This window comes from Dipodomys spectabilis, unplaced genomic scaffold (genome assembly GCF_019054845.1).
Source record: "Dipodomys spectabilis isolate Male_0828 unplaced genomic scaffold, ASM1905484v1 ptg000054l, whole genome shotgun sequence".
NCBI classification, from domain to species: Eukaryota; Metazoa; Chordata; class Mammalia; order Rodentia; family Heteromyidae; genus Dipodomys; species Dipodomys spectabilis.
Genome location: NW_024870731.1, coordinates 41,169,025 through 41,195,944, shown reverse-complemented (window position 1 = coordinate 41,195,944; position 26,920 = coordinate 41,169,025). Strand labels below are relative to the sequence as shown.

Genomic DNA, 26,920 nt, shown 5'->3' with positions numbered 1-26,920 from the left:
GACAGAAACACATTATATATATATATAGTGTATATGTGTATGTGTGTGTGTGTGTGTGTGTATACATGTGTGCGTGTGTGTGTGTATACATGTGTGCACCAGTACTGGAGACTGAACTCACAGCCTGGGTGCTGTCCCTTAGCTTCAGTGCTCAAGGCTAGTGCTGTACCAATTTAGCCACAGCTCTACTTTCAGCATTTTGTTCGTTAATTGAAGATAAGAGTCTTACAAACCTACCTGCCAGGGCTGGCTTCAAACTTTAATCATCAGATCTCTGCCTCCTAAATAGCTAGGATTATAGGCATGAGCCACTGTGGCTGGTTAATACCTTTTATAAAACAGGACAAGTGCATTCTTCAAAGTGCTTTCTGGAACCACGTCCTGTTCTAGCGGCTAAGGCAGGGAGGATGAGCAGGAATTACCCTCAAGAAAACTGATATCAAGGAACTTAAATGATTTAACTAAACAATTGATAAAACTGGCCCAACTGATTCTTCATCCAGCTGAAAATAACACAGTCTGAAAATAAAAGCTCCCATTAAAAACGTGTCCAAAAGCTGGGCGCTAATAGCTCATCCTGTAATCCAATCTGAGGATCATAGTCAAACTCAGTCCTGGCAAGGAAGGTCCATGAGATTCTGATCTCCAATTAACTGCCAAAAGGCCAGAAGTGGAGCTGTGGCTTAAGTGGTAGAGTGCCAGCTTTAGCAAAACAAAAAGTTAAAGTGCAGCACCCAGGCCCCAGTAGCAGCACAATTTTTTTTTTAATGTGTTAGGGGAATGGTGTATTATGATGCTGAGCAAGCACCTTTATCTGCAGGTCACAAGAGGGCTGATAAATGGAAACCACAGAGTCCTAAGCAGGTGTCCGCACTTCTAAAACTAGGGACTAAAACTGAGCTAAGAATGGTTGGAAGACACAGGGTAGAAATCTCAGGCAGGGAGGCCTGCAGGTAGTCCTTGGCAAATATGTGGGCAGATTTTAACTTTGGAAACCTCTACTGAGCCTGAAGAATTGCAGTCAGTGTGGAGGAGCGAGAGCACCTCCTGGGGTGGTTTTCATCACGGGCTCCCCCAGAACCACAGAGCCACCCATATCCTGGTCCCATGTACCAGGCCCTCTAGTTCAGTCTCTTCTGACACCTCACGCTGACTCACACATCCCAGACAGAAAGAGCACTTCTGGATTTCTGCAGAGGTCCCTTGTCCCCTAGTTCACTCTTATGAAATGGAAGTTCCCTTCCATCAGGGAAAGCTGAAGTTTGGTTTGCACATCGTGTCCGACCTTGTACACTATACCACTGACTGAACAACTTGTCTTTCCAATGGTGGTCCAGGGCCATCAACTGTGTGCCGGTCTTTAGGGCCCGAAGAGCTCAATGCTGTCCAGTTTCTTCTCTCCGTAGAGAAAGATCTTCTCCATTAGTTTCCTTTTGGCTTCATTGATCTCGATTTTCCAGGAAATCTCTGTAGCTGATGTTCAATAAACAAAGTAAGGTAGAGCAACTTGAACCAAAATTACTATTCTTATAATACTTTAAAAGGCAGACTTGGTCAGAATCTCCTATAACTCAAGTTTCCAAATAAGCCCCCAGGAGCAGGTAAGAGCAGGTTCACTACTCTGTCTTTGTAGGGAAGCCCACGACTTCCCCTACTTTCCAAAGAGGAGGGGGTGCCAGGCACCATCCTAGGCTGGGAGAGATTTGGAGCCCACAATGCTTACAGCCTGCCCCTCCCTCCCTCTCCATTCCGGGGTCATAGCTTTGACATCCAGTGAGTGAGGGGACAGGAACGCCCTAGTGAAAAGGCCTTCCTCAGCTGGGCGCCGGTGGCTCACGCCTGCCAGCCTAGCTACTCAGGAGGCTGAGATCCGAGGACCATGGTTCAAGTTAGCTGGAGCAGAAAAGTCTGTGAGATTCTTATATCTCCAATTAACCAGCAAAAAGCTAGAGATGGAGCTATAGCTCAAGGGGCAGAGTGTCAGCCTTGAGCCAAAAAAAGGAAAGGGACAATGCCCAGGTCCTGAGTTTAAATCCTAGGACTGGCACAAAGAAAAACAAAGTACCTGAGAAGATATGGAGATATCACAGCGAAATCCCCTCCTACTATAAATGGAGGCTATGTAAAAAATAATACCCTAGGACATGATCAATTATACAGGACTCCAGGCATTCACACACAAAGTGAGACCAAAGGAGGATACTCTTAGGGGAGAAACACAAAAGCGCAATGTCTGTGTGCCTCTGATCATATAAAATAATATTTATCAAAATGAACTCTAGGAAGTGGAAACAATGGTTTTTTCTTCATTGTTTTTGTATTCTTTTTGTTTTGATTGTTTATCTGTCTTTGGGAGGGTAAAGGGAATCATAGAAATGGGGGGACAAAGGGTGAACAAATACAACAGTGGTATTCACTAAACCTTGTTGAAAATGAACTCTACAACTTGTGGGTGAGGAAGGGAAGGAAAAACTGGGAGAGAGTGAGGGAAGGGGTGACACTGTCCAAAAAGAAATGTGCTCATTGCCTGACCTATGTAACTGTCACCCCTCTGTTCATCTTTATACTAACTACCAAGAAAAAAACGTATTTTTTAAGTGGCTGGCCAGAAGGAAGAATGGACCAGGGTCTTGCTGGTCCCAGAAAAGGGTTCTTCTGGCTCTAGGGCAAAGGGAACTTTAAACAAAGAGTGCCATGCACTATTTTTTAAAAAGCCACTCCAGGGCTAGGGGTGTGTCTCGGAGCACTTGCCGGCCACGTGTGAAGCCCTGAGTTCCATCCCCAGCACTGCAAAAACACACAAACATAAATAAGAAACCACTCTTGCTGGGTACTGGTGACTCATGTCTGTAACCCTAGCTACTCAGAAGGCTGAGATCTGAGGATTGCAGTTCAAAGCCAGCCCAGGCAGGAAAGTCCATGAGACTCTTATCTCCAGTGAACCACCAAGAAAACCAGAAGTTTTCTGGGTGCCAGTGGCTCACACTTGTAATCCTAGCTACTCAGGAGGCTGAGATCTGAGGATTGCAGTTCAAAGCCAGCCCAGGCAGGAAAGCCCGTGAGACTCTTATCTCCGATAAGCCCCCAGAAAACCAGAAGTGGTGCTGTGGCTCAAGTGGTAGAGCACTAGCCTTGAGCTGAAGAGCTCAGAGACAGTGCCCAGGCCCAGAGTTCAAGCCCCACAACCAAAAAAAAAGGAATAAATGAGGTTGACAAGGAAGAAGTAGCAGGCTCCAGTAAGAAGCTGTTAGATGAGCCTGACCTCCTGTGCTTACCATCCTGGGGGGACTGTGGGCCCCCACAGGCCACGGACAAGAAATCAGCCTCTACTTCCTGAGTGACCGGCAGCCTTCCTGCTCCACCCTCTGCGCAGACAGCTGGGGACACAGCCCCTGAACTGGGGGCTGCCCCAGTGGAGGAGTGGGAGGTGTCCAGGCTGGAATTGTCCACATCATCAGTTTCCTCTGGGGTGTTGGAAGACAAGCCTGTGGCCTCAGAAAGCCCACTGCATGGGACTGACAGATGACCTTGAAGCCGCTCCTCCACTGCAACCATGGAGCCACAGGCCTTGGGGAAGAGCAGGCAGAGAAGACTGTTACTCTGAGAGCAGAGGGCCAACACCCGGCCTCTAAGAGAAATACAAGCACTGACTGTGTTGTTGGAAGAACTGTATGCCACCTTTGAAGAGATCTGAATTTAATGACCACCCTCCTAGCCACAAGTAAGTGCAGATGAGCCCAGATGGACCAATCATAGCATCCTATTCCTCTGGCCACAATGATTGGTACAGAGTTGGGCCTGTTACCAAAGAGGACCAATCAGAATCCTTCCTTGAGACTTGGGACACCTAGAGTTGAAAAGACAACCCTTTGCTTTCTACAGGCAGAACCAGATTCTCCACCCAACTTAGGGATTCATCGGGTAAAGCAGAGGCAAGTGATGGAAACAGAGACATACACAGCCACACCCATGCCCTGGAGACCCAGGGCCCAACTGCCTTGAGGGCAGAGCAATGTGGACCCTCTCTGCTGCAGGGTTAAGAGACTAAGTTCATCATCCCCTATTCATATTCTTCCTCGCTCCCTCCCCATGTGTGCCTACCAGCTTGAGAAATGCATTTCTATCACTTCTAACAAAAAAATGCTCTAGGTCCTTGAGGGCGTTCCTAGTTTTGGAAGTTAAAAAAATTTTAAAAAGCAGAGAATGAATACTGCTTCAAACACACACACACACACACACACACTTGGTAACAATATCTTATTTGCTTGGTGCCTAACAAAAAAATCCAGTATATAAATTCACATATTGCTGCGCTTTTTCACTCAAGCTGGCACTCTACCACTTGAATCACACTTCCACTCATGACCTTTTGCTGGTTAGTTAGAGATAAGGGCCTCTCTGCCCAGATTGTCTTCAGATCTCAATCTTCAGATCTTAACCTTGAAAGGATTACAGGCGTGAGCCACCAACTCAGCACAAGTATGGCAATGAACCCGGACTTGCTGCTCTTCTAGCCCACGACCCAGCTGACCTCTTAATTTTCTAGCTTAGTGGTGATATACTGTAAACAATGACCAATTCTTTTTTGGGCTTCAGCTCTTCAGCTCAAGGCTAATACTCTACCACTTGAGCCACAGCACTACTTCCAGTTTTCTGGTGATTTATTGGAGATAAGAGCCTCACAGACTTTCCTGCCCAAGCTGGCTTTGAACCATGATCCTCAGATCTCAACCTCCTGAGTAGCTAGGATTACAGGTATGAGCCACCGGTGCCTGGCTGACCAATCCTTATTCTTATATATTAGTCTACATGACACACATCCTATCCTTTGATGCCTAATTCAAATGTCAACTCTGGAGATAAATCTTTGCTGTAAGTACTCAAGAAATAGTTGTCTGGCTGAGTGCTGGTGGCTCACACCCATAATCCTCACTAATAATCCTAGATCTCAGGATGATGTTCAACGCCAGCCTAGATAGAAAGCTATGAGAGAGTCTTATTCCTAGCTAACCACCAAAAAGCCAGAAATGAAGCTGTGGTTCAAATGGTAGAGCTCCAGCCTTGAGTGAAAAAGGTACCAGGCACTGAGTTCAAGCCCCCCACACACAAAAGAACAACAAGGAGAAAAAGGAGGGGAAGAAGAAGAGGAGGAGGAGGAGGAGGACAAAGAGGAGGAGAATTATTCCAGAAAGGCAGGAAGAATTCTGTCAACATCAGAGTATCTGGTCCCAGCAACACACCTGCCCTCACGTCGCCCGTTACCATACGGTGGTGCTGACGTGAGCGCCGGCAGACTCTGCTACTGATAACCAGATATAGCCCTGGTGGGTGAGCTCACCCGTGGTGGCACAGACCGGGTCGGGGGCGGCTCACCTCCTCCAGGCTGGCGTTGCGCCGCCGTAGGCAGAGGCAGACAGCTGCGGCCCAGGCCTCGGCACAGTCCTCCGGCAGTGACCCTGCCCTCCTCTCCAGGTGTTTCTGGCAGATCTCCTGGGCCATCACCTTTTCCACATCTGTCTTCCTGGAGCAGGGCGAGGCAGTGCTGCTTGGAATCTCACTGAGGAGCAAATCCTTCTGTGGGAGGAAGGGAGGAAAGGGCTTGTGGGCAAGTGGAGAATTGCTAAATTCCCTCGTGCCCAGGGCACGCACAGCCTTTCACCCCCGCCACTGGGCGCCTCCCCTCCAGCCCAGGTCAGGAAAGCCTAGCCAGCAAAATGCCTATGCGTAGGTCTTCCACAACAGCAACAAAGTAATGTGTCTAAAGCACACAGATGAAACATGAAGGGGTCTGTTATGGATTAGTGATGGACTAGCATTCATAACTAATAGACAAATGATATCATTCATAAGTACTTAAATGATGCTCATTAATATCATTTGCATAATCGATTATCTATTCATCTATAGACTATATAATAGTCTGTAGACTATATAGACTATTATGTAGTCTATCGTCTATTAGTCTAACAGTATGGTATCACTCACATAGTGTACTAGTGATAAATACTAATCATATCACTTAGTCATAAATGCTAATAGTATCACTACCACTGGTGGCTCGTAACTGGAATCCTAGCTACTCAGGAGGCTGAGATCTGAGGACTGCAGTTCAGACCATCTCCAGCAGACAAATCTGAGAGACTGGTATCTTCAATTAACTAGCAAAAACCAGAACTGAGTATGGCTCAAGTGGTAGAGTCCTAGCCATGAGCAAAAAAGCTAAGCAAGAGTGTAAGGCACTGAGTTGAAGTCGCAGTGCTGGCACAAAGAAAAAAAAAAATGAGGTAGAGCTATAACTCCAGCACTCTAGAGGATGAAGCAGGAAGGAAGATGAGGAGTTTGAAGCCAGCCAGGGCTAACGTGTGAAACCATGCCTCAAAATACAAAATAAAATAAATAAGTAAAAATATAACAAACAGCAAGTGCTAAAATAAATAAATGGAACCAGCCCCATTCTGCCTTGGTTTCCCCAATCAAATGGGAGAACTAAGGATTCAAGAGTACTGTGTGCGGGCTGGGAAGGTGGCTCAAGTGGTAGAGCGCTAGCCTTGAGCTGAAGAGCTGAGGGACAGCACCCAGGCCCAGAGTTCAAGGCCCATGACTGGACCTCCCCCCCCAAAAAAAGAATACTGTGTACCTCAGACCACCAGCAATTCAGCTCAACTAACATGAAATAGCCCCTGTATAACAACCTAAGCCAATAAAAATTAAAAATATTATAATTATGTATTTACAATGCTAGGTGCCAGTGTCTTACACATATAATCCCAGCTACCCCGGAGGCTGAGATCTAAGGACTGTAATTTAAAGCCAGCCTGGGCAGGAAAGTCTGTGAGACTCTTAACTCCAATTAACCACAAATAAGCAGGAAGTGGATGAGTGGGCTCCAGTGGTAAGAGTGCCAGTCTTGAGCAAAACAAGCTCAGGGACACTCTTGGGCCCTGAGTTCAAGCCCCAGGACTGCCCCCCCCCCAAAAAAAAGAATATTTGTTTATATATTTACAGAATAACCCTGGCAAGGGCTATATTGACACTGGGTGTGTGTGTTCATACTCTCACTTGGCTTTTACTCTACCTCTGGAGCCACACCTCTACTTCTGACTTTTTGCTGGTTAAATGGAGATAAGAGTCTCATGGATTTGTCTGCCGGGGCTGGCTTTGAACTTCAATCCTCAGATCTCAAACTCCTGAGTAGCTAGGATTACAGGCGTGAGCCACTAGCACCCAGCCTGCACTACCTTTTGCACAGCTCTGTTGTATTCACGTGGGTAGATCACAAGCACCAGTAGAAATCCACACCAGATCCCAGACAGAGGCCTCAGCCATGGGGAACAGATCCCAGTTCCCAGTAACTGCCTGACTTAGGGAGGGGGCCCTTGGCTGGCATCTCTACCACTGCTGAGTAACAGAAGGAAGCCTGATGTCAGAGCAGAGAGAGGGGGACCAGGGCCCCCAGGCCGGGAACCCAGGAAGTCATTGCATGGGGGGCGGTGACTGAATGGAAGCTTGGGGCTCCTGACAAACACTTTGACCCAAAAAGCTGCCAGAGCCCAGGAACTGGGAGGCCCAGCAGACAGAGCAGACGCTGCCAGCGCGCAATCAGCAAAACCCAGCGTCCCCGCCTGGGGCCAAGTGACCCACTTTACAAGAAGACAGGGAAGGGGCTGGGGAATAGCAGAGTCCCAGGAGACCCCCGGGGTGCTCACCCCAGACCACCATCCCACAAGTCGGGGAGCCCCTGACTGACACCCGCAAGTGACAGCTGCAGGCACAGCTCCAATTCCAGACGAGCTGTCCAGAGGCATTCCACGGCAGTTTCCAGGATGGCTGTTGGGGGAGAAGGCAGGGGAAGGGGACCCCTTTCTACGAAGCTGGATCCCTTTCCTATCTCTGCCATGGCTCACTACACAGCTGCATGCCTCTGTGGAGCTCACACCATCTCCTCCACCTTGGATGAGTGAACGTCACCTCCGCAGAGATGAAGGTGAAGATGCACATGAGCACATGTGCACACACACATCTTTAGTGCCTTTAGGTTTGTTGGCTCTTTGTTTTGTTTTTTGTTTTGTCAGGCATGGGGCTTGAACTCTGAGCCTGGGTGCTGTCCCTCAGCTCAAGGCAAGTGCTCTACCACTTGAGCCACAGCGCCACTTCTGGTTTTCTGGTGGAGACAAGAGTCTCATGAACTTTCCTGCTTGGGCTGGCTTTGAACCACAATCCTCAAATTTCAGACTCCTGAGTAGCTAGGATTACAGGCATGACTCTCAGGCATCCAGGTTATAAATTTCACTCCATGGTTCTCCATGGCATGTATGAATGTATCCCAAGTTCCATAACCATTTCCTCACCAGGAGATATTTTACTTATATTCCTGCCTTTCACACCATCAGGAAACAGCCAGCATCCTTATCCACCTGTCTTTCCAGTCCTGGGGCTTGAACTCAGGGCCTGGGTGCTGTCCCTAAGCTTTTGTGCTCAAGGCTAGTGCTCTACTACTTTGGCCACAGCTCCACTTCTAGCTCGGGGAGTTAATTGGAGATAAGAGACTCACAGACTCCTACCCAGGCTGGCCTCAAACCATGATCCTCAGATCTCAGCTTCTAGCTAGGATTACAGGTGTGAGAAGCAGCGCCCAGCTTCCATCTGTCTTTTTTTTTTTAATCTGCCTTTTCTCTCACACAGGCGTGTTTCTCCAGCACGACCGCCACAGCCACAGCGGAGGGCACACACCATCTTAGCTCTGCTAGAAATCAGCGGATGCTCCCTGGCTACCAAGTCAACCACAGCCCCAAGAGTCAGCCAGCAGCGGAGGCTGCCTCCACCCTCACCACGGCAAGACACATCTGCCCTCTCCTCTCACTAAACTCCATCACCGCCAGACTGCGTGCACCACAGCAGCAGCACACTGGGAGACTTACATTCAGGTCTACAGGAAGAGAAAGAAATCAGATTTAAAGCCAATAAAATCCAGTATCTTCCACATGTATAAACCTTTAACAACAACAACAAAAACCCTTCTAGCTGGGTCCCAGTATTCACACCTATAATCCTAGTTACTCAGGAGGCTGAGATGGATTGAAGTTGGAAGCCAGCCCCGGCAGGAAAGTCCTTGACAGTTTTGTTGTTGTTGTTGTTGTTGTCGGTCATGGGGCTTGAACTCTGGGCCTGGGTGCTGTCCCTCAACTCTTCAGCTCAAGGCAAGTGTTCTACCACTTGAACCACAGCACCATTTCCAGTTTTCTGGTAGTTTATTGGAAATAAGAGTCTCACGGACTTTCCTGCCTAGACTGGCTTTGAACTGTGATCCTCAGATCTCAGTCCCCTGATTAGCTAAGGTTACAAGCGTAAGTCACCAGCGCCCAGCCTCCCTGAGACTTTTATCTCTAATTAAGCGTCAAAAAGGCAGAAGTAGAGCTATGGCTCAAGCAATAGAGTGCTCTCCATGAGGAAAAGAGCCAAGTAAGAGTACAAGACTGGCTGGGAATGTGGCTTAGGGGTAGAGTGCTTGTCTAGCATGCATAAAGCCCTGGGTTCCATTCCTCAGTACCACATACACAGAAGAAGAAAAAAAAGCCAGAAGTGGTGCTGTGGCTCAGGCTGTAGAGTGCTTGAGCAAAAATGCAGCTCAGGGACAGTGCCTAGGCCCTGAGTTCAAGCCCCAGAACAGGCAAAAAAAAAAAAAAAAGTGGGCTGGGAAGATGGCTCAGTGGTAGAGCGCTTGCTTTGCATGCATGAAGCCCTGGGTTCAATTCCTCAGCACCACATAAGCAGAAAAAAGCCAGAAGTGGCACTATGGCTCAGGTGGTAGAGCGCTAGCCTTGAGCTGAAGAGCTGAGGGACAGCGCCCAGACCCAGAGTTCAGACCCCACGACTGGAAAAAAAAAAAAAAAAGTGCAACACACACACACACACACTCCAGCTGACCTGACTCAGGAGCCCAGCTCTGAGGTGGCACTCAGAACCAGTTCCTCATCTGGGGATGGGGACACTGTGTCCCCTTCACAGGCTTCGAGATGACTTGAAGGCGCGTGGGCAACCCTCAGCGGTCAAGCTGAGTTGCACTTTTGAAATGACACTGTGTGTGGGAAGGGGTGGGGGATCCATGCTTCAATCTACAAAACAGACAGTTCTGGAAGGGGAACTCGCCAAGCCCACGCGGTGACAGAGCCCAAGACTACGAGCTGGCCAAGCAGAATCAACATAGCAACTCACCAGGTACATGGGGCTCCGGTTCTTATCCATGGCAGGAATGCCAGTGAGGACCTCGGCTAACACCTGGACAGAACAGAACTTGGAGTTAGCACAGTCCACACACTCATGTCCAAGGTCAGCAGGATATTTGGGCCGAGAGAAGCTTCTTCTCACTGAGAAAATGTCTGAGGCCCAGGCCAGCTGTGCCACCTGACGCAGACATACCACCCAACCATGGGAATGCCACCAAACACCTCCAACTAAACATGCCACGTGGCAAGTCTCATTAAGTGAGAGCAAAGCAAGAAGGAGGGGACTCAAACACTTAAGTATGTGTCTGGGCATGGTGGTACATGCCTGTAATTCCAGCTACTCAGGAGGCAGAGATAGGAGGATCACCATTTGTGGCCATCCCAGAGAGAAACTGATAGCAAGATTATATCTAAAAATAAATACATAAATAAAAATAAAAACAAAAAACCCTGGCTCATGCCTGTAATCCTAGCTACTCAGAATACTGAGATCTGAGGATCATGGTTCAAAGCCAGCCTAGGCAGGAAAGTCTATGAAACTCTTGTCTCGAATTAATCACAAAAAAAAAAAAAACCTGGAACTGGTACTGTGGTAGAGTGCTAGCCTTGAGCAAGACCAAGCTCAGGAACAGCGCCCAGCCCGAGTTTGATCCCCGGACCGGCAAAAAAAAAGCCTAGCTGGCTGCTGGTAGCTGCCAGGCACCGGTGGCTCACATCTGTCATCCTAGCTTCTCAGGAGGCTGAGATCTGAGGATTGTAGTGCAAAGCAGCCTGGGAAGAAAGGTACATGAGACTCATTCCCAATTAACTACCAAAAAGCCAGAAATAGAGGTATGGCTCAAGTGGCAGAGGGTTAGCCTTGAGCAAAAAAGTTCAGGGAGGGGCTGGGAAGGTGGCTCAGTGGTAGAGCGCTTGCCTTGCATGCATGAGGCCCTGGGTTTGATTCCTCAGCACCACATAAGCAAAAAGAAAAAAGCCGGAAGTGGCCCTGTGGCTCAAGTGGTAGAGCGTTAGCCTTGAGCTGAAGAGCTGAGGGACAGCGCCCAGGCCCAGAGTTCAGGCCCACAACAGGACCCAAAAAAAAAAAAAGTTCAGGGACAGCACCCAGGGGCAGAGTTCAAGTCCTAGGCCTACTGATGTTTGTGTGCAGGCACATGCACAGACACACGCACACACAAATCCACTTACAAAAATAAATCTAAGGGCTAGGCAGGTGGCTCAGTGGTAGTGCTTGCCATTCATGCATGAGGCCCTGGGTTTGATTCCTCAGAACCACATAAGCAGAAAAAGCCAGAAGTGGCGCTGTGGCTCAAGTGGTAAAGTGCTAGCCTTGAGCTGAAGAGCTGAGGGACAGTGCCCAGGCCCAGAGTTCAAGCCCCATGACCGACAAAAAAATAAAAATAAAATAAATCCACCACCCAGATGACCAGGGCCTGTGTCGTTACTAACACACTGGCAGTGGCCTGGGAGAGTTTGGGGGGAGGGAAGGAATCAAGTGTCCGTTGCCTCTGCCTTTGTCCCTGAGCCTGGATGGGCTGTTTATAGGAGTCATTAAAAATCAAGAAATAAAGCCCAGTGCTCCCCACCCCAGAGGGACCAAAGCTCAAAAGCATAAGCACCCATCAGGGCTGAGAAAAGGGCGGGGCGGAGGGAGAGGAGGGCCCTCAGTGAGTGAATGGACAAATGAGCGGACAGATGGGTGAACAGACAGACAGATGAGAAAGTCAACTGTAAAGCCAAGGACTGGATTAAAAGCAAGAAACAGGAAGAGCGAGGGTTTGAAGGCAGAGGCCAAAAAAAAAAAGAAAAACACAGGGCAAAGTGCATCTTGGTGATAGAGAAGGTGCTCAGCGTGTGCTGGGCCCTGGGTTCCAAAATAATAACAGCCTGCACATGTGCAGGCCACCCGCTCAGAAACTATCCCTTACTCTCTCTTTACTCTCTCTTTGTATCATGTCCCCACACCCCCATTTTTTGGGGGCATGGGTGGGGGCTGGGCTTGTCTTAGGCCTTGAACTCTGGGCCTGAGTGCTGTCCCTAAACTCCTTTTTCTCAAGGCTAGTGCTCTACCACTTGAGCTATAGCACCGTTTTGGGCTTTTTCTGTGATTCATTGGAGATAGCCTCACTGAGTTTCCTGCCCGGGCTGGCTTTGAACTGCAATCCTTAGATCTCAGCCTCCTAAGGAGGTAGGATTCCAGGCGTGAGTCACCAGTGCCTGGCTTCAGTTGTGTTTTTTTTTGAGACTGGGTCTTGCCATACAGCTCAGGATGGCCTTGAACTTGTGATCCTCCTGCCTCAGCCTCCCAAGTGCAGCTAGCTGTAAAGGAGCAGCAGGAGGCTGAGCCAGCCCGGCTAGCAGAAAGCTGTTTTTCTGCAGCCTTCCCAGTGGCTGGAGAGAGGCAAGGACAGCAGGAGGCTGGACTGACAGAAGGAAGCTGAACCTGGCACCCTGAGGTCAGAGGGGGCACTGGGCGAGGGTGGAGGGGCAGACACGAGTGCACAGGGACTGTGGTCACAGAGCAGAAGTTCAGAGTTCAGGACGGGAGAGGCAGGGAGAAGGTAAGGCCCCGGGTTGAGCTGTCTGGGAAACTGGCGAGCTTTTCTGAGCCTGAGCTTCCCTGGCTGGGCTCCGTGTGAATACAGGTGCTGGCTGACAGGCTGAGAAAGCAAGGTTCCATCTTCTCGTGACACTGGGAACTCCTGCATTCCCTCCTCTGCTGGGTTTACAAGGACCACAGCCTAGGGTCACTACCAAATTCACTCTAACTGCTTTCACTTAAAAAACAAAAACAAAACCGTTTGACTTTGGTTGTGGACAGGAAGGCGTAGGGAAGGGGAACACATTCTGAGTGGATGGATAGCTGGATGGATGGGAAGGCCTTGGAGGAATGGATGGGCATTGGACAAATGGCTGGATAGACGACCGCAAACAAGGACAAGCCAAATGTCTGTGGCTCACACCCTAACTACTCAGGAGGCTGAGAGAACAGTGGTTCAAAGCCAGCTCAGGCAGAAGAAAGTCTGTGAAGCTGGGTACTAGTGGCTCGCAACTACAATACTAGCTACGGAGAAGGCGGAGAGCTGAGGATCTCACAACCATACAAAATAGGCACTGTGATGGGAGGATCACTTGAGCCTGTAAGTTCAAGACCAACCTGGATAACATGTTGAGATTCCATCTCAAAAAATAAGCACTGGGGAGGGAGGCTGGAGGGGTGGCTCAGTTGGTAGAGCACCAGCCAATGAGCAAACATGGCTGCAGGTACCGAATTTGAGTCCTGGTCTTGGACCAAGAAAGAAAGAAAAGACTTGCTGGCAGTATGACTCAGTGGTAGAGGGTTTGCCTAGCAAGCGCAAGGCCCTGAACTTAAACCTTGGCACAGAAAGAACAAAAGTGACAAAATGGTCCATGCAGATGTGGCCGTGCGTCCGTGGCCGCCCCTCCGCCTCTGCTGGGCCCTAAAGCCACAGAGGAGCCGGGGCAGGTGGAGGGCGAGCAGCACAGGAGCCCTTACAATTCCACAGCTGAAGACGTCCACTCGCTGGGTCAGCCGCCCCACCCTCACGAAGTCCTCGGGCAGGTAGGCCGCGGACGCCTGGAAGACGCACGTCTTCATCAGGGTGTACCTGGACCTTCCGTCCCCAGGGCACAGGGCAGCCATGGGGTGAGCCAGCTTGGGGGTGAGGCTGTGGTCCAGCAGAACGTTGGAGCTGTGGGAAAGCAAGCAGCAGTTGTCATGGAGACTGTGGGAGGTCACAGGCCCTTTTGGGGGGGGGGGGACGGTCACTGAAGACCCTCAATGTGGAATTTCTGAGCCAGCCCTGAGAGGGAAAAGCAGGAAAGCTAAGGGACAGCACTCAGACTCTGAGTTCAAGTTCTAACACCAGTATTTTTTTTAAAAAAAAAAAGCCAGGCGCCCGTGGCTCACGCATGTCATCCTAGCTACTCAGGAGGCTGAGATCTGAGGATCACGGTTCAAAGCCAACCTGTGCAGGGAAGTCTGTGAGACTCTTATCTCCATAAACCACTCAGAAAACTGGAAGTGGCGCTGTGGCTCAAGTGGTAGAGCCCTTGCCTTGAGCTGAAGAGCTGAGGGACAGCGCCCAGGCCCAGAGTTCAAGACCCACAACTGACAAAAAAACAAAACAAAACAGCAAAAATAGAGTTGGAGGCATGGCGAGAGCACCAGCTTACCAAGTGCAAATCCCAATGCCAACACAAGATGACACCCAGGAGAGGCGAGGTGGAGGAGAAAAGCAAAGCGTCAGAGCGAGGGGAGGGCCGAGGCAGGTCAGCTCGCAGGCAGGCCTGGGCAGGGTCTACTCCTCTCACCTCTTGACATTTCCATGGATGATGTCCAGGCTGTGTAGATGCTCAACGGCACGAAGCATCCCTGAGCAGATGCTGGCGCGCTGAGGCCAGGTGAGCGGGTCGGCACCACCCTGAGGGAGGGAAGGCAGGAGGGCACACTGTCAGCACACGGCCTGTCTGTGGAGTGCACAGCTAAGGTCTCTGAGCCTCCGCTTCCTTGGGTAGAACGTGGCGATGCTGGCGTGTTGGCTGAGGTACAGCTCAGTGGCAGAGCACTCGCCCCTCGCACCACAGAAAACAGCATACAGGAAGCCTTGGTCCTCTGTTTTGGGGTACGGTGTGGGCCAGGTGAATGCAGCAGGTGTGCTGGCCGGATGCTGGGCAGCTGTGCTCCCTTGGGACGCAGACTCAGGCCTGGCAACAGCTGTGGGAGCTGCGAGGCTCTCATCCAGAGTCCCGCACAGCACGCAGAGAGGGCACAAGTGCTGCTCCCTAACTGGAGGTCACCTGCTTCTCTTCCTGACAGTGGCCCGTGCTTACCTGGGCCAGCAGTTTGTCCTGCAAGGAACCATTCTCCATGTAGGCGTAGATCAGGCTGTAGAACTCTCTCCCCGCACAGAAGCCCCGCAGAGGTAATACGTTGGGATGGCAGCATCTGAAACCAGGCCGCAGTGCAGGGTGAAGAGCAAGCGAGGAGCAGGTTGGCAAAGGCTGCCCACCCTTCCCTTCCCACCTCACCCCTGCATCCCAGGGCCACCAGTAACCTCCCATGTGCCTCGAGCATGCTTAGAAGCCTAAAGACCCCACCCTGCTCTTCTGATCGGCACCCTGCCTCCAGCGACGGAGGCTTAGAGGATGGAGGCTTTGCCAAGGAGGCTGCCAGCTCCCAGACATCCCTGGACACCCCCCACACACACCGGGGTCAGCCTACCTCTGATGTGAACTGTCCTCTGGCCACCATGTCCACTCCCTCCTAGCTCTCCTTCTGCCTCTCAGGCCACTATTTCTGCCGTCCCTCCCCCTCCCAGCCCCCCACCTCCACCCCGTCACTTTTTTTTTTCTTTTTGCCAGTATTAAACTCAGGGCCTCGAATTCTTGCTTTCCCCACCCCCCCAAGGCTAGTACTCTACCATTAGAGCCATTTCCAGCTTTTTGCTAGAGATAAGAGTCTCATGGACTTTCCTGCCCTGGGCTGGTTTCAAATCTCCAGTCTCGATCTCAGTCTCCTGAGTTGCAGGTGTGAGCCACCAGTGCCTGATCATTTGAGTTTCTATATGACACGATTCCAATGTGTTTTCCTAAGTCAACTTGGGTTCACAAAGTCCTATTTGAAGTTGGGTGCCAGTGGCTCACGTCTGTCATCTAAGCTACTCAGGAGGCTGAGATCTGAGGATCACAGTTCAAAGCCAGTCCAGGCAGGAAAGTCCGTGAGACTCTTATCTCCAATGAACCACCAGAAAACTGGAAGTGGCGCTGTGGCGCAAGTGGTAGAGCGCTAGCCTTGAGCTGAAGAGCTCAGGGACAGAGGCTAGGCCCAGAGTTCAAGCCCCACCACCACCACCAAAAAAAAAAAAAGCCCTATCTGATATCTGATTGTATCTGGAGGCGCAGGGTGGAGGGCGAGCACACTAGCACGCTCGGGTCCCACCATGTGATGCCGTTGCCACCTTACGGAGCTGCACCAGGCCCTCACCAGACGCCAGATACACAGGCTTAGATTTGCCATCCTCCAGAACCGGGAGCTAAATAACCCTCCAATCTTTTACCAGCTCCCTACTCTGCAATATTCATTTGTAGCCACAGAAAGACTAAAGCAATTGATAACAGAGTGCCTGGCACCTAGCAGCACCTTCATAACAGAGTGCCTGGCACCTAGCAGCACCTTCCAGGGCCCCGTGTGAGCAGCCGGCAGGGCTCCCCCAAGGGTGCTTACCTCAGGCAAACCTGCACCTCCGCCTGGAAGAATCTCTCCATGGACCCTGGACTCGAGCAGGCTGTCTGTGGACAAAGACACAGGAACGTGAGGCCGAGCCTCTGCTGGGCAGCCTCCACCCCAGGGTAAATCCTCACCAGGCTCACCTCTCTGAGCCTCTTGAAGACCCAGGACATGCCATGCCTCTGTCCTCTGTAGATGTCAGCAAATGTCCCCTCGCAGATCCTGTGGCTTTGGTCAAAGTTATGGGTTGCCTGGACCACGTCGACCTCGCTCCAGAAGAGGCCGCCATCAGGGACGCTCACACGTGTTTCCTGCTGCGGGAAGGAGGTGCTGCCGTACTGCGGGTTCAGAGGAAGAAGGGGTGGGCTCACTAGTGGAAATTTGCTTCCTATAGCTGCCTTGGGAGACCCTGGAATACCACAGCCACGAGAGGGGAGGGGAGGGCTGGGAAGGTGGCTCAGTGGTAGAGCGCTTGCCTTGCATGCATGAGGCCCTGGGTTCGATTCCTCAGCACCACATAAGCAAAAGGAAAAAAGCCGGAAGTGGTGCTGTGGCTCAAGTGGTAGAGCGCTAGCCTTGAGCTGAAGAGCTGAGGGACAGCACCCAGGCCCAGAGTTCAGGCCCTGCGACCGGACCAAAAAAAAAGAGAGAGAGGGGAGGGGATCCTGCAGGGCGTGAAAAAGATGACACGCAGAGGCCCAAGTTCAAATCCCAGCTCTATCTGGAACTTGCTGTGTGACCTTGACTGAGTTACTCAACCTCTCTGAACCTCCATTTCTTCACCAGCAAAAATAAAGATAAGCATGGGATCCTGGCAGATAATATTGATAGAGCCAGGCATTTATTCCAGGGGGGTGGGAGCTGAGGGGACACGGCTGGTCCATGAACTGCCCTAGGGTACATGCAGGGACTGGGGTTTGGAGAGCAGACCATGCACTTATATAGACAAACCAATTCTCTACTCGGTTTTAGAGCTTGGTGCCTAATAGGAGCCTATGAAAAGAAATTCTAGCTGGGCACCGGTGGCTCCAGGAGGCTGAGATCTAAGGACCACAGTTCAAAGCCAGCTGGGCCGATAAGTCCAAGAGATACTTATCCCCAACTAACCCACAAAAAGCCAGAAGCGGAGCCGTGGCTCAAGTGAGACAGGTCCAGCCTTGAGCAAAAAAAAAAAAAGCTAAAGGGCAGCACTCAGGCCCTGAGTTCAAGCCCCAGTACCAGCACAATACACTAAAAAAGCTATACTGGAGGTGTGGCTCAAGCAGTAGAGCACCAGCCATGAGCAGAAAAAGCGGAGCGAGCGCTCAAGGCCCTGAGCGGAGGGCCCAGTACCAGGAGGACGCGTTCACCGGGCGTGCGTGCGTGCGTGCTCGTGCGTGCGTGCTCGTGCGTGCGTGCTCGTGCGTGCGTGCTCGTGCGTGCGCGCTCGTGCGTGCGCGCTCGTGCGTGCGCGCTCTGCGTGCGCGCTCTGCGTGCGCGCTCTGCGTGCGCGCTCTGCGTGCGCGCTCTGCGTGCGCGCTCTGCGTGCGCGCTCTGCGTGCGCGCTCTGCGTGCGCGCTCGTGCTCGTGCGTGCGCGCGCTCTCGCCGCCGCGGCCCAGCCAGGGCGCCGGTTAGCGGGGATGAGGCCCTCGGGCGATGAAGCCGCACGGGAGGAGAAGCTGGGGGCAGGCTGGAGCCAAGCTGGAGAGGCGTTACCTTCAGATCAGAGGCGGCAGGGAGGCCGGCCTTCAGGGGGGCCGGCGTGGACTCCTGGGAAGGCCGTGAGCGCGAGGCCGGCGGGGGCGCCCTGGCTGGGGCGGCCGCTGGAAGGAGGAGCACGGTCAGCGCGCAGCAGGCACCCGCACCGCACGGACGGACGGACGGACGGACAGGAGCGGAGCCCCAGGAGGCCGCAGCCCGCGCCCGCGCCGCCCGCAGCGCCGCCAGACAGCAGCGAGGGACTGCCTTCCAGAAACTTCCACAGCGGCTTCCCCGCCAAACAGCATCCTTGGAGGACACACCCCGGGGGCAGAGCGAGCCGGCAGCCGAGCGCCTGCAGTCCCGGCCGCTCGGGCCGAGCCGCGGCCCCGGCCCGCTTGCGCCGGCGTGGAGCGTCCGCGCCCGCCGCCCCGCGTGGCGCCTGCGCGGCTGTCTGCCACTCATGTTCCCGTCACTAATTTTGTTGTAGGTGGCGGTCGCGGGGCTGAGCTCTGGGCCTGGCGCTGTCCCGCAGCTCTTCAGCTCAAGGCTAGCGCTCTACCACCTGAGCCACAGCGCCACTTCCGGCTTTTTCTTTTTGCTCATGTGGTGCTGAGGAATCGAACCCAGGGCCTCATGTTGTGCCCTTTTTTTTTTTTTAAACCATCCTTCGTTGCTTTTCCTAAGTTTGGGTCTTGCACATTGGGTGGGATATCCTTATAAAAAACAGCTTCATGGCTGGGAAGGTGGCTCGCGTGGCTCGCATGCGTGAAGCCCTGGGTTCGATTCCTCAGTATCACATACACAGAAAAAGCTGGAAGTGGCGCTGTGGCTCAATGGTAGAGTGCTAGCCTTGAGCAAAAGAAGCTCAGGGACAGTGCCCAGGCCCTGATTCAAGCCCCAGGACTGGCGAGAAAAAAAAAAAATCATTTCCTTAAATAAGTTTGCTTTAAGTAAGAAAACAAAATCAATGACATGAAGTCTACCTGGGTGCAGAGAGGAGTCGGGCCTGGCTGGCTGCCCCTTCCGGGGCTTGCCCTGGCCACTCCTCGCGGGATCCGCCCCCGGCCCCAGCTGCACAGCCCAGGGGAAGCCGGGCAGCGCCGGGATGCTCTCCAAAACCGGATTCCCTGAAAGCAAGGCACAAAGAGGCAGCTATTGTTTCCTGAGGTAAACCAGCCACGGAACCGGAGAGCCGGGAAGTCAGGGTCTGGGTTCTAATCCTGGCCTTGGCCACAAGTTCCAAGTGTGCTAGGAGGTCTTCCCTGGGCGGGGCCAGGCCTGTCCATCTGCACCGCAGGGACTGGCCGGGACAGTCCCCCGTGGGATCCGCCTTCCGGCCTTCCGCGTGCGGTGCCACACACCCCTGGCTCCCATCGCGACAGTTCCAGCACACACCCTGGCTGTTTCCCTGCAGCACACACCCGTGTCTTTGTCCACAGGAACATGGAGGTTGCAGGCTGTACAAGCCACCCCTGTGAGGGCCAAGGGAGCTCTTATCTACTGACTTTTCATTCTTGGTGAAGTCCAGCTCATCCTTCTCTCTTCTTCCCACAGTGTCCCGCCCCAGGCACTGAGATTCACCAATGGGCGGGGCCACAGCCCTGGAGTGTGAGGTGATTAACACCCTCCCTCCACCCCCCACCCCCCCCCCCCACACACAGGAAGCACCTAGTCATTCAGGGCTACCAAGCCACAGCTGTCAGCTGACAGCCCAAGGTCATTTCCTGAGAAAACCCCCTGTCGGGGTATTTTGGGTTGAGATGAGGCTTTTCAAGGTAAACAATCCGGGGCTCCAATGGTAGAGCACTTCTGTGGGGGTGGCCACGGCCCTGGTCTCATTCCCCCAACCACCAAAAGGAACAAATAAGTAAACGGAGGTGTTGCGGCTCACACTCTCTCTTTTAAGCCTAGCATACCAGGTAGAGATGAGAAAGACGGAGGTTCTGATTTCAGCCCTGACCCCCCGCTTGTGTAACACTGAGACTGTAGGTAGGAGGCTCACGGGGGAGGGACATTAGGACTGTGATTTGAACTCAGAACCTTCCCTTGCTAGGGAGCTACATGAGCTCCCACAATTTTTTTCCCCAGTTCAAGTACTGGGGTTGGAACTTAGGGGCCAGACACTGATGTGCTGTCCTTTAGCTGTTTCACTCACGACTGGAGCCCTCCCACTTGAGCCACGGCTCCACTTCCTGTTTTATTTTGGTGATTAATTGAAGAGGCTCCTGTACTTTCAAAGCCAGGTTGGCTTTGAACAAGATCCTTAGATCTCAGCCTCTGAATAGCTAGAAAGACAGGCATGAGTCCCTGGACGCTGTTCCTGAGCTGCTTTTGCTCAAGGCTAGCATTTTACCACGTGAGCCACAGCGCCACTTCTGGCCTTTTCTGTGTATGTGGTACTTTGGAATGGAACCCAGGGGCTTTGTGCATGCTAGGCAAGCGCTCTACCACTAAGCCACATTCCTAGCCCTGAGATTTTTTTTAATCTTCAATGAACTCTCAAACTAAGCTAGAAGTGGCACGATGACTCAAGTGGCAAAGTGCTAGCCTTGAGCAAAAAAGCTCAGGAGGAGCGCCCAGGACTGGCACACACAGTTCAAGCCCAGGACTGGCACATACAGTTCAAGCCCCAGGATTGGCACATACAGTTCAAGCCCCATCCCAGGACTGGCACACACAGTTGAAGCCCCATCCCAGGACTGGCACGCACAGTTCAAGCCCAGGACTGGCACATACAGTTCAAGCCCAGGACTGGCACACACAGTTCAAGCCCCAGGATTGGCACACACAGTTCAAGCTCCAGGACTGGCACACACAGTTCAAGCCCCACCCCAGGACTGGCACACACAGTTCAAGCCCCAGGATTGGCACACACAGTTCAAGCCCCAGGACTGGCACCCAGACAAAAGTGCAAGCACTGAGCATCACGGTCTCCACACGTGCTGATGTTCATCCTGGACAGACAGGACAGGCCTCGCCTCTGCACTTTTCCTACCTCCGACAGAAAAGCCCTTCTCTGTCCCTGCCCTTTCCAGTTCCCTGCAGCTATGGGGCCCACTGCGGAGGCTGACTGCGCCGCAGGATGCTGCTGGAGAGATAAAAATAGAGCAGCACGGGAGAAAGGCTGTGCCAGGCGGGCTTCCTGCCTGCCCAGGCCATGACCCAGGCACCGTGGCGGGAGCCACTGCCAGGCCATCCCCTCCCCCGCCCGCACACAGCGGCCTGCACTGACTTCTCAGGAGACCCCAGCACAACAGGGCTGGCTATGCAGCCAGGAGGCCCAAGCACAGTGGTGGGTAGAGGACAGAACTCAGGGAGCTCTGGAAGATTCTCCCTGTGGTGGAAGCAGGCCAGGCACCCACCACCCAACTGTGGACTCCCACCTCTGAGCCTCCCACGCTGCTCCTAGGGCTTAAGCTCAGGGCCTGGCCTCTGTCCCTGACCTTTTTTGCTCAAGGCTAGCTGGCTATTGGGTGATTTAGTAAGGAAAGGCGTGTCATGGCCTTTCCTGCCCAGGCTGGCTTCAAACCACAATCCTCACATCTCAGCCTCCTTGGTAGGGAGGATGACAGTCATGAGCCACTGGCGCTTGGCCTCATTTCCTTTCTGAGGCAAGGTGTCAAGTCATCGTTGCCTGGACTGGGCTTACACTACCATCTTCTTGCCTCCACTTCCCTAGTAGCTGGGCTTACAGGCATATGCCATCACACCCAGCCTATTTTCAACATTTTAAGAGCGGCTACGGACACTGGGTCTAGGTAGGCAGCAATTTGGGGAAGGGCCTGGATAGCAAGTAACCACAGGGGCAAAATGGCAAGCCTGGGCGGAGCAGGCCTGGGCGAGGTCTGGCTGCCAGCTCTGGCTTCCACCAGAGGAAGCAGACCCTCCATGCTGAGCTCAACTAGTGGTTGAGCGTTTACTGACGCCCCGCTTCTGGAGAGCTTTGCCATGCAGAGGCCTTGGCTGACCCCTGAGGCTCCGGGCCTCTTCCCCTGGCTGCCCGGGACATGGAGTCCAGTCACAGACTCAGGCTCTGCTAGCAGGACCAGGACGAATTCTTTCCTTGTGAGCACACCGTGGAAACTCCATGCCCACACCCCCACGAGGAAACAGTGAGGCAAGACTTAGATGTTTGTGTGAGTCCTTACACTGCTCCCAGCTAGAAATCTTCTAGAACAAAGCAAAGTGATTCTTGGCTAGCGCTGAGGAACCCTAGTGCTAGCTGCCAACTCACAGCTGATGGTCCACGTTTCTCCTGGGCATCCTTCACCCAATGCATACATACGCATACATACGCATACATATGCGCATATGTGCGCGTGCGCGTGTACACATACACACGCACACACACGCACGCACGCACGCAAACACACGTACCACTCACAACTCCCACCTCAAGCTACACACAGAACGAGGCCAACCCAGGCACAGGCGTCTTTTTGAGAAGCACCTTTGTGGCGCACCCACCCAGTGGCGGTAGGCCTGGTGATGCCACCCTTTACTAAAACAGACAGAATGAGTCTTAAGCCACTAAGCTAGTGACACAAAACACACCCAGGGACCAGGAGTGCACGGACAGCGCTTGTCAGGGCCTGCACTCACCAGCGCCACGCACCGCACATGCACCACATACAAGCCAGCCTAAAATTAAATCAAATCCCAGCGCTGCACAGAAGTTTGAGGGAGGGGTGCCCCCAAATCCTTCTGTGAGGAGGCGCTGCTCAGAGACCCAGAAGATGAAGAGGCTCAGCCATAGACGATTGCACAGGAAGAAGGGAAGGACCAGTTCCTATGACAGGTGCAAAGGTCCTCAAATGCAGGCCCTCCCGGCTGAGTGGAAGGAAGGAGAAAGTAGTGGAGATGAGGTCAGAGAGCTGGGCGAGTCAGACCACATGGGGCCTCCTGGCCAGGAGTGAGCAGAAAATAGCGGAACAAGAATTGTGAAGAAGTTGGCACTGGTGGCTTACACCTGTAATCCTAACTACTTAGAAGCTGAGATCTAGGGATCCTACTTCAAAGCCATCTAGGGAAGGAGACTTGATCTCCAATGAGCCAGAAAAAAGCTGGATGTGAAGCGGTGACACTAGTGGTTGAGTGCCATCCTTGAGCAGAAAGAGCCAAGTGAGAGCAGGAGGTCCTGGGTTCAAGCCTGTAGTGCTGGCACACAGACACACAGAGATACACACACACACACACACACACACACACACACACACACTCACACACACACACACACACACTCACACACACACACACACACACACACACACACACACACACACACACACACACACACTGAGGTGGCATCAGGTGCTGGTAATATCAGGTTCTAAGTAAACGAGGGAGCCAGAGCCCCGCCTCTGGGTAGGGCCTATGTCCAACACAGAGCCAGCAGCCTCAGAGTCTGAATCCAGCCCAGGATTTGTTTCCTTCCCAGGTGGAAATGGTGGAATGCCAGAACTTTCAAAGAGCAGGTGACTCTTGGAACAGCCCAGCCACTTAGGGGAAAGGAGGGTTCATTTTCTGTTAGGCCAGAGCCCCAAGTCCCCAAAGTCCCCTGTCAATGGGGGCAGGCGCAGGAAGGAAATTTGGCAGGGCTGTCAAACCCAACGTCTGACCTGCTGGGCTTGCACAATCAGGACTGCGTGAAAATAGCAAAACTAACAAGAAGATGGGTGGGGAAAGGGAGCTCAGTGGTAGACGGTTTGTAAGGGCTCTTGGCCAGCAAAGGACACATACACACAGAAAAAGAAACCCCCAGTAATCCTAGCTACTCAGAAGGCTGGGATCTGAGGATCACAGTTTGAAGCCAGCCGGGGCAAAAAAGTCCATGAGACTCTTCTGAACTGTGGCTCAAGGGGTAGAGCTAGCCTTGAACAAAATCTTAGGGACAACACCCAGGTCCTGAGTTTAAGCCCCAGGACTGGCATGAAAAGTTAGGAAGGAAGGAAGGAAGGAAAGAGGGAGGGAGGGAGAGAGGGAGGGAGGGAGGGAGGGAAAGGAATGGAAGTGATGGAAGAGCGAAGGCAGGCTGACTGGCGGTGGACTTGCTGGAGCAGGAGGGCTGAGGCCTGGCCCTGGCTTCCACCATAGCCCTCAGTACTGACTGAAGTCATTCTTACATCTCAGGTTGGACAGATTCAATAACAATGGCCTTGGCAATTAAAGCAGAGAAAACAGGAAAGAACGGAGACTCATGGTCAGACCCAGCAGCCACCAGCCATGAGACCAGCCCCAAACTGGGTGTTGGCGATCATGTCTATAATCCCAGCTACTCAGGCAGCAAGATCTGGGAATCCCAACTCAAAGACAGTCTGGGCAGAAAAGTCCAGGAGACTTTTATTTCCAATTAACCAGCCAAAAAAAAAAAAAAAATGCAGAAAGCAGGGGCGTGGCTCAAGTGGCAGATTGCCAACGCTGAGGGCCAAAGGCAGGAGAGCTGCAGGGCTGAGATCAAGCCCAGCACCAGCAGTAAAAGAAAAAAAAAAGGAGTTTCTCCAAGTTTGAGAAAGCTTATTAACTTGTTCAAGTTAATAATCTGACAGATGCAAACACAAAAGAACATCTAACTAGCCTCCAAGTCCCCTCCCCCGGGACTTTGACCTTTGGACCCCAGAAACAAGGCTCAAGCATTGGCCCTGGGAGCTCCCGCCTGAGGTGACAGGGACTTCCAAGGTTTCTGAAAAGCTCAGGACAGAGTCCGGTAAAGGCTCACCCCCCCTCCCGCCACGCCCCCAGAGTGGCAGGGACCCAGCTCAACCAGCTCAAGGGGAAGAGAAATAGGATTGGGGAAGAGAAATAAGAAAGGTAGAGGCAAAACAGGAATGCCAGGGTCTAAGGAAAGTTCCAGACAGAGGCCAAGGGGGAAGACACCCCTAGCATTTCCCTGGACTGAACTGCCCCTCAGCGCAGCCCCTGTGAAAGAACTCAGGAGGGCTTTGAGTCAACAGCCACCTGGTGCTGGTCTTGGCCCAGACTTCCTGGGGCCCAGAAGGGCTCCATGGTCAGCAGAGGCCCGACACTTTCAAAGTGTCAAGTGCTGTGGTGTTTGCTACCCTCAAATGGTTAATGAGGACTTCCCCAGGTTAGTCGTCAGTGGGTTGTGACGGCAATGGCGGGTGTGTGTGTGTGTGTGTGTGTGTGCGCGCGTGTGTGCGTGCGTGCGTGCGTGCGTGTGTGCGTGTGTGTGTGTGTGGGTGGGTGTGGGTGTGTGGGTGTGTGGGTGTGTGTGTGGGGTGTGTGTGTGTGTGTGTGTGTGTGTGTGTGTGCTTTCAGGCTTTGTGGTCCAAACCTCCCCCTCCCCCACCCCCACCCCGCCTCCTCCTCTCCCTGCCAGGCTGCTGACCCAGATCTTCACCCAGATCTGCCTTCTCTCCACTCCCCTGCCTTCCTCTCATGACTGGCCTTTCCTGATCTCTCTGCCCTCCTCTTTCTGGTTGGCCATCCTCTTGGCCCATTTAATTTCAGAATTATTTACTTCTTTCCCCATTAACCATCTTCTCACAAGACTATGGTCTCTCTCAGGGCAGAAGCCTTCCAAATCCTCAAGTGTTTCCGGTTTTTTCCTTGCTTCCCTCCCTTCTTCCTTTTTCTCTTTCTTTCACTCTCCCTCTCTTCTGCATGCCTGCCTTTCCTTCTTTCTTTCGTTCTTTTTCTAGCAGTAGGGCTTGAGCCCAGGGCCTCATACTCGTGCATACCTTTTTCACTCCAGGCTCGCACTCTACCCCTAAGCCACAGCTCCACTTCTGGCTTTTTGGGCTCCTGGATTTTCCTGCCACAGCTGGCCTCAAACCTCAGTCCTCAGATGTCAGCCTCCCAAGTAGCTAGGATTGCAGGTGTGAGCTACTGGCTCCTGGCTTCAGCCTGGAATTTTGTGTTCAATTACAAATGGACCTTTCTGCCTGGGCTGGGCTTGAACCATGATTCCCCAGGTCCAGTTTCCTGAGTAGTAAGGAGCCTCTGGCACCTGGCTCCCCTACCTTTTTGTCAATTTAAAAGACTTAAAAAGCTGGGGGGTACACGTGGCTCTTGCCTGTAATCTCAGCTACTCAAGAGGCTGAGATCTCAAGGTCATAGTTCAAAGCCAGCCTGGGCAAGAAAGTTTGTGAGACTCTGCCTCCAATTAATTGCCAAAAAGCCAGAAGTACAGCTGTGGCTCAAGTGGTAGAATGCCAACCTTGAGTGAAAAAAAACTCAGGGACAAGCGCCCAGGCCCTGAGTTCTAGCCCCAGGACCCCCACTAGAAACGAACTCACAAACAAACAATAACTATATGTATGTTATTCAACCTGGAGAAGGCTTCGAGGCCAAGCCCTGTCTAGCTCGCCCACCCTCGGCGCGGCAAGAGGCTGGCTCTGCCGTACCAGGCCCAGGACACTCACCTTGCAGGACGATGCTGGCGGCGCGGTAGAGCTGCAGATGGCACAGCAGGTCCAGCAGCTGCTGCACCGTGGCCTGCCGCATGCCCCACCACCACAGCAGCTCCCGGGTGACGCTGGTGCCCTGCACGCGCTCCAGGGACCGCAGCTGGCGCAACTGGGTCACGTCCGTGACCACCAAGGAGGCTGTGGGGTGGAGAGGGTGCGCTTAGCATGGGCGGGCAGCAGCTCCAGGACAGGATCCCACGCTGGCCCAGCCAGCCCTCCCCGCGGCCCGAGGGCATAGCCAGGGGACCAGGCTGGGAGCTGGCTACCAATGTGGGGGTGGCTGCTCCAGAGCGGAAGAAGGCAGACGCGTCCCCGGGGCAGAGGAGCGGCCTGGCGCTGA

At 52.7% G+C, this 26,920-nt stretch overlaps 1 protein-coding gene and 1 long non-coding RNA gene across 4 annotated transcripts in view; one reads left to right on the top strand and one right to left on the bottom strand.

The window, feature by feature from the left end:
• Positions 1-245: 245 nt before the first annotated feature.
• Positions 246-22,675, top strand: LOC122108178. The gene is made up of 3 exons (XR_006147493.1): positions 246-546; positions 13,641-13,648; positions 22,665-22,675. It is a non-coding gene; the product is annotated as an uncharacterized LOC122108178 (long non-coding RNA).
• Positions 704-26,920, bottom strand: part of Irak2 (interleukin 1 receptor associated kinase 2) — a 32,056-nt gene continuing 5,839 nt past the window's right edge. Inside the window, exons 2-13 of one of the 3 annotated variants that reach the window (XM_042680147.1) lie at positions 26,536-26,718; positions 19,138-19,281; positions 18,170-18,276; positions 16,617-16,811; positions 16,471-16,535; positions 15,078-15,192; positions 14,559-14,668; positions 13,741-13,936; positions 10,213-10,275; positions 5,374-5,574; positions 3,276-3,567; positions 704-1,473 (exon numbers count right to left, since the gene is read on the bottom strand). In XM_042680147.1, coding sequence (XP_042536081.1) covers positions 1,361-1,473; positions 3,276-3,567; positions 5,374-5,574; positions 10,213-10,275; positions 13,741-13,936; positions 14,559-14,668; positions 15,078-15,192; positions 16,471-16,535; positions 16,617-16,811; positions 18,170-18,276; positions 19,138-19,281; positions 26,536-26,718 — 1,784 coding nt within the window. In that variant the 3' untranslated portion in view covers positions 704-1,360. The remainder of the gene's footprint in view (positions 1,474-3,275; positions 3,568-5,373; positions 5,575-10,212; positions 10,276-13,740; positions 13,937-14,558; positions 14,669-15,077; positions 15,193-16,470; positions 16,536-16,616; positions 16,812-18,169; positions 18,277-19,137; positions 19,282-26,535; positions 26,719-26,920) is intronic. The other 2 variants (XM_042680148.1, XM_042680149.1) reach the window with 2 other exon arrangements.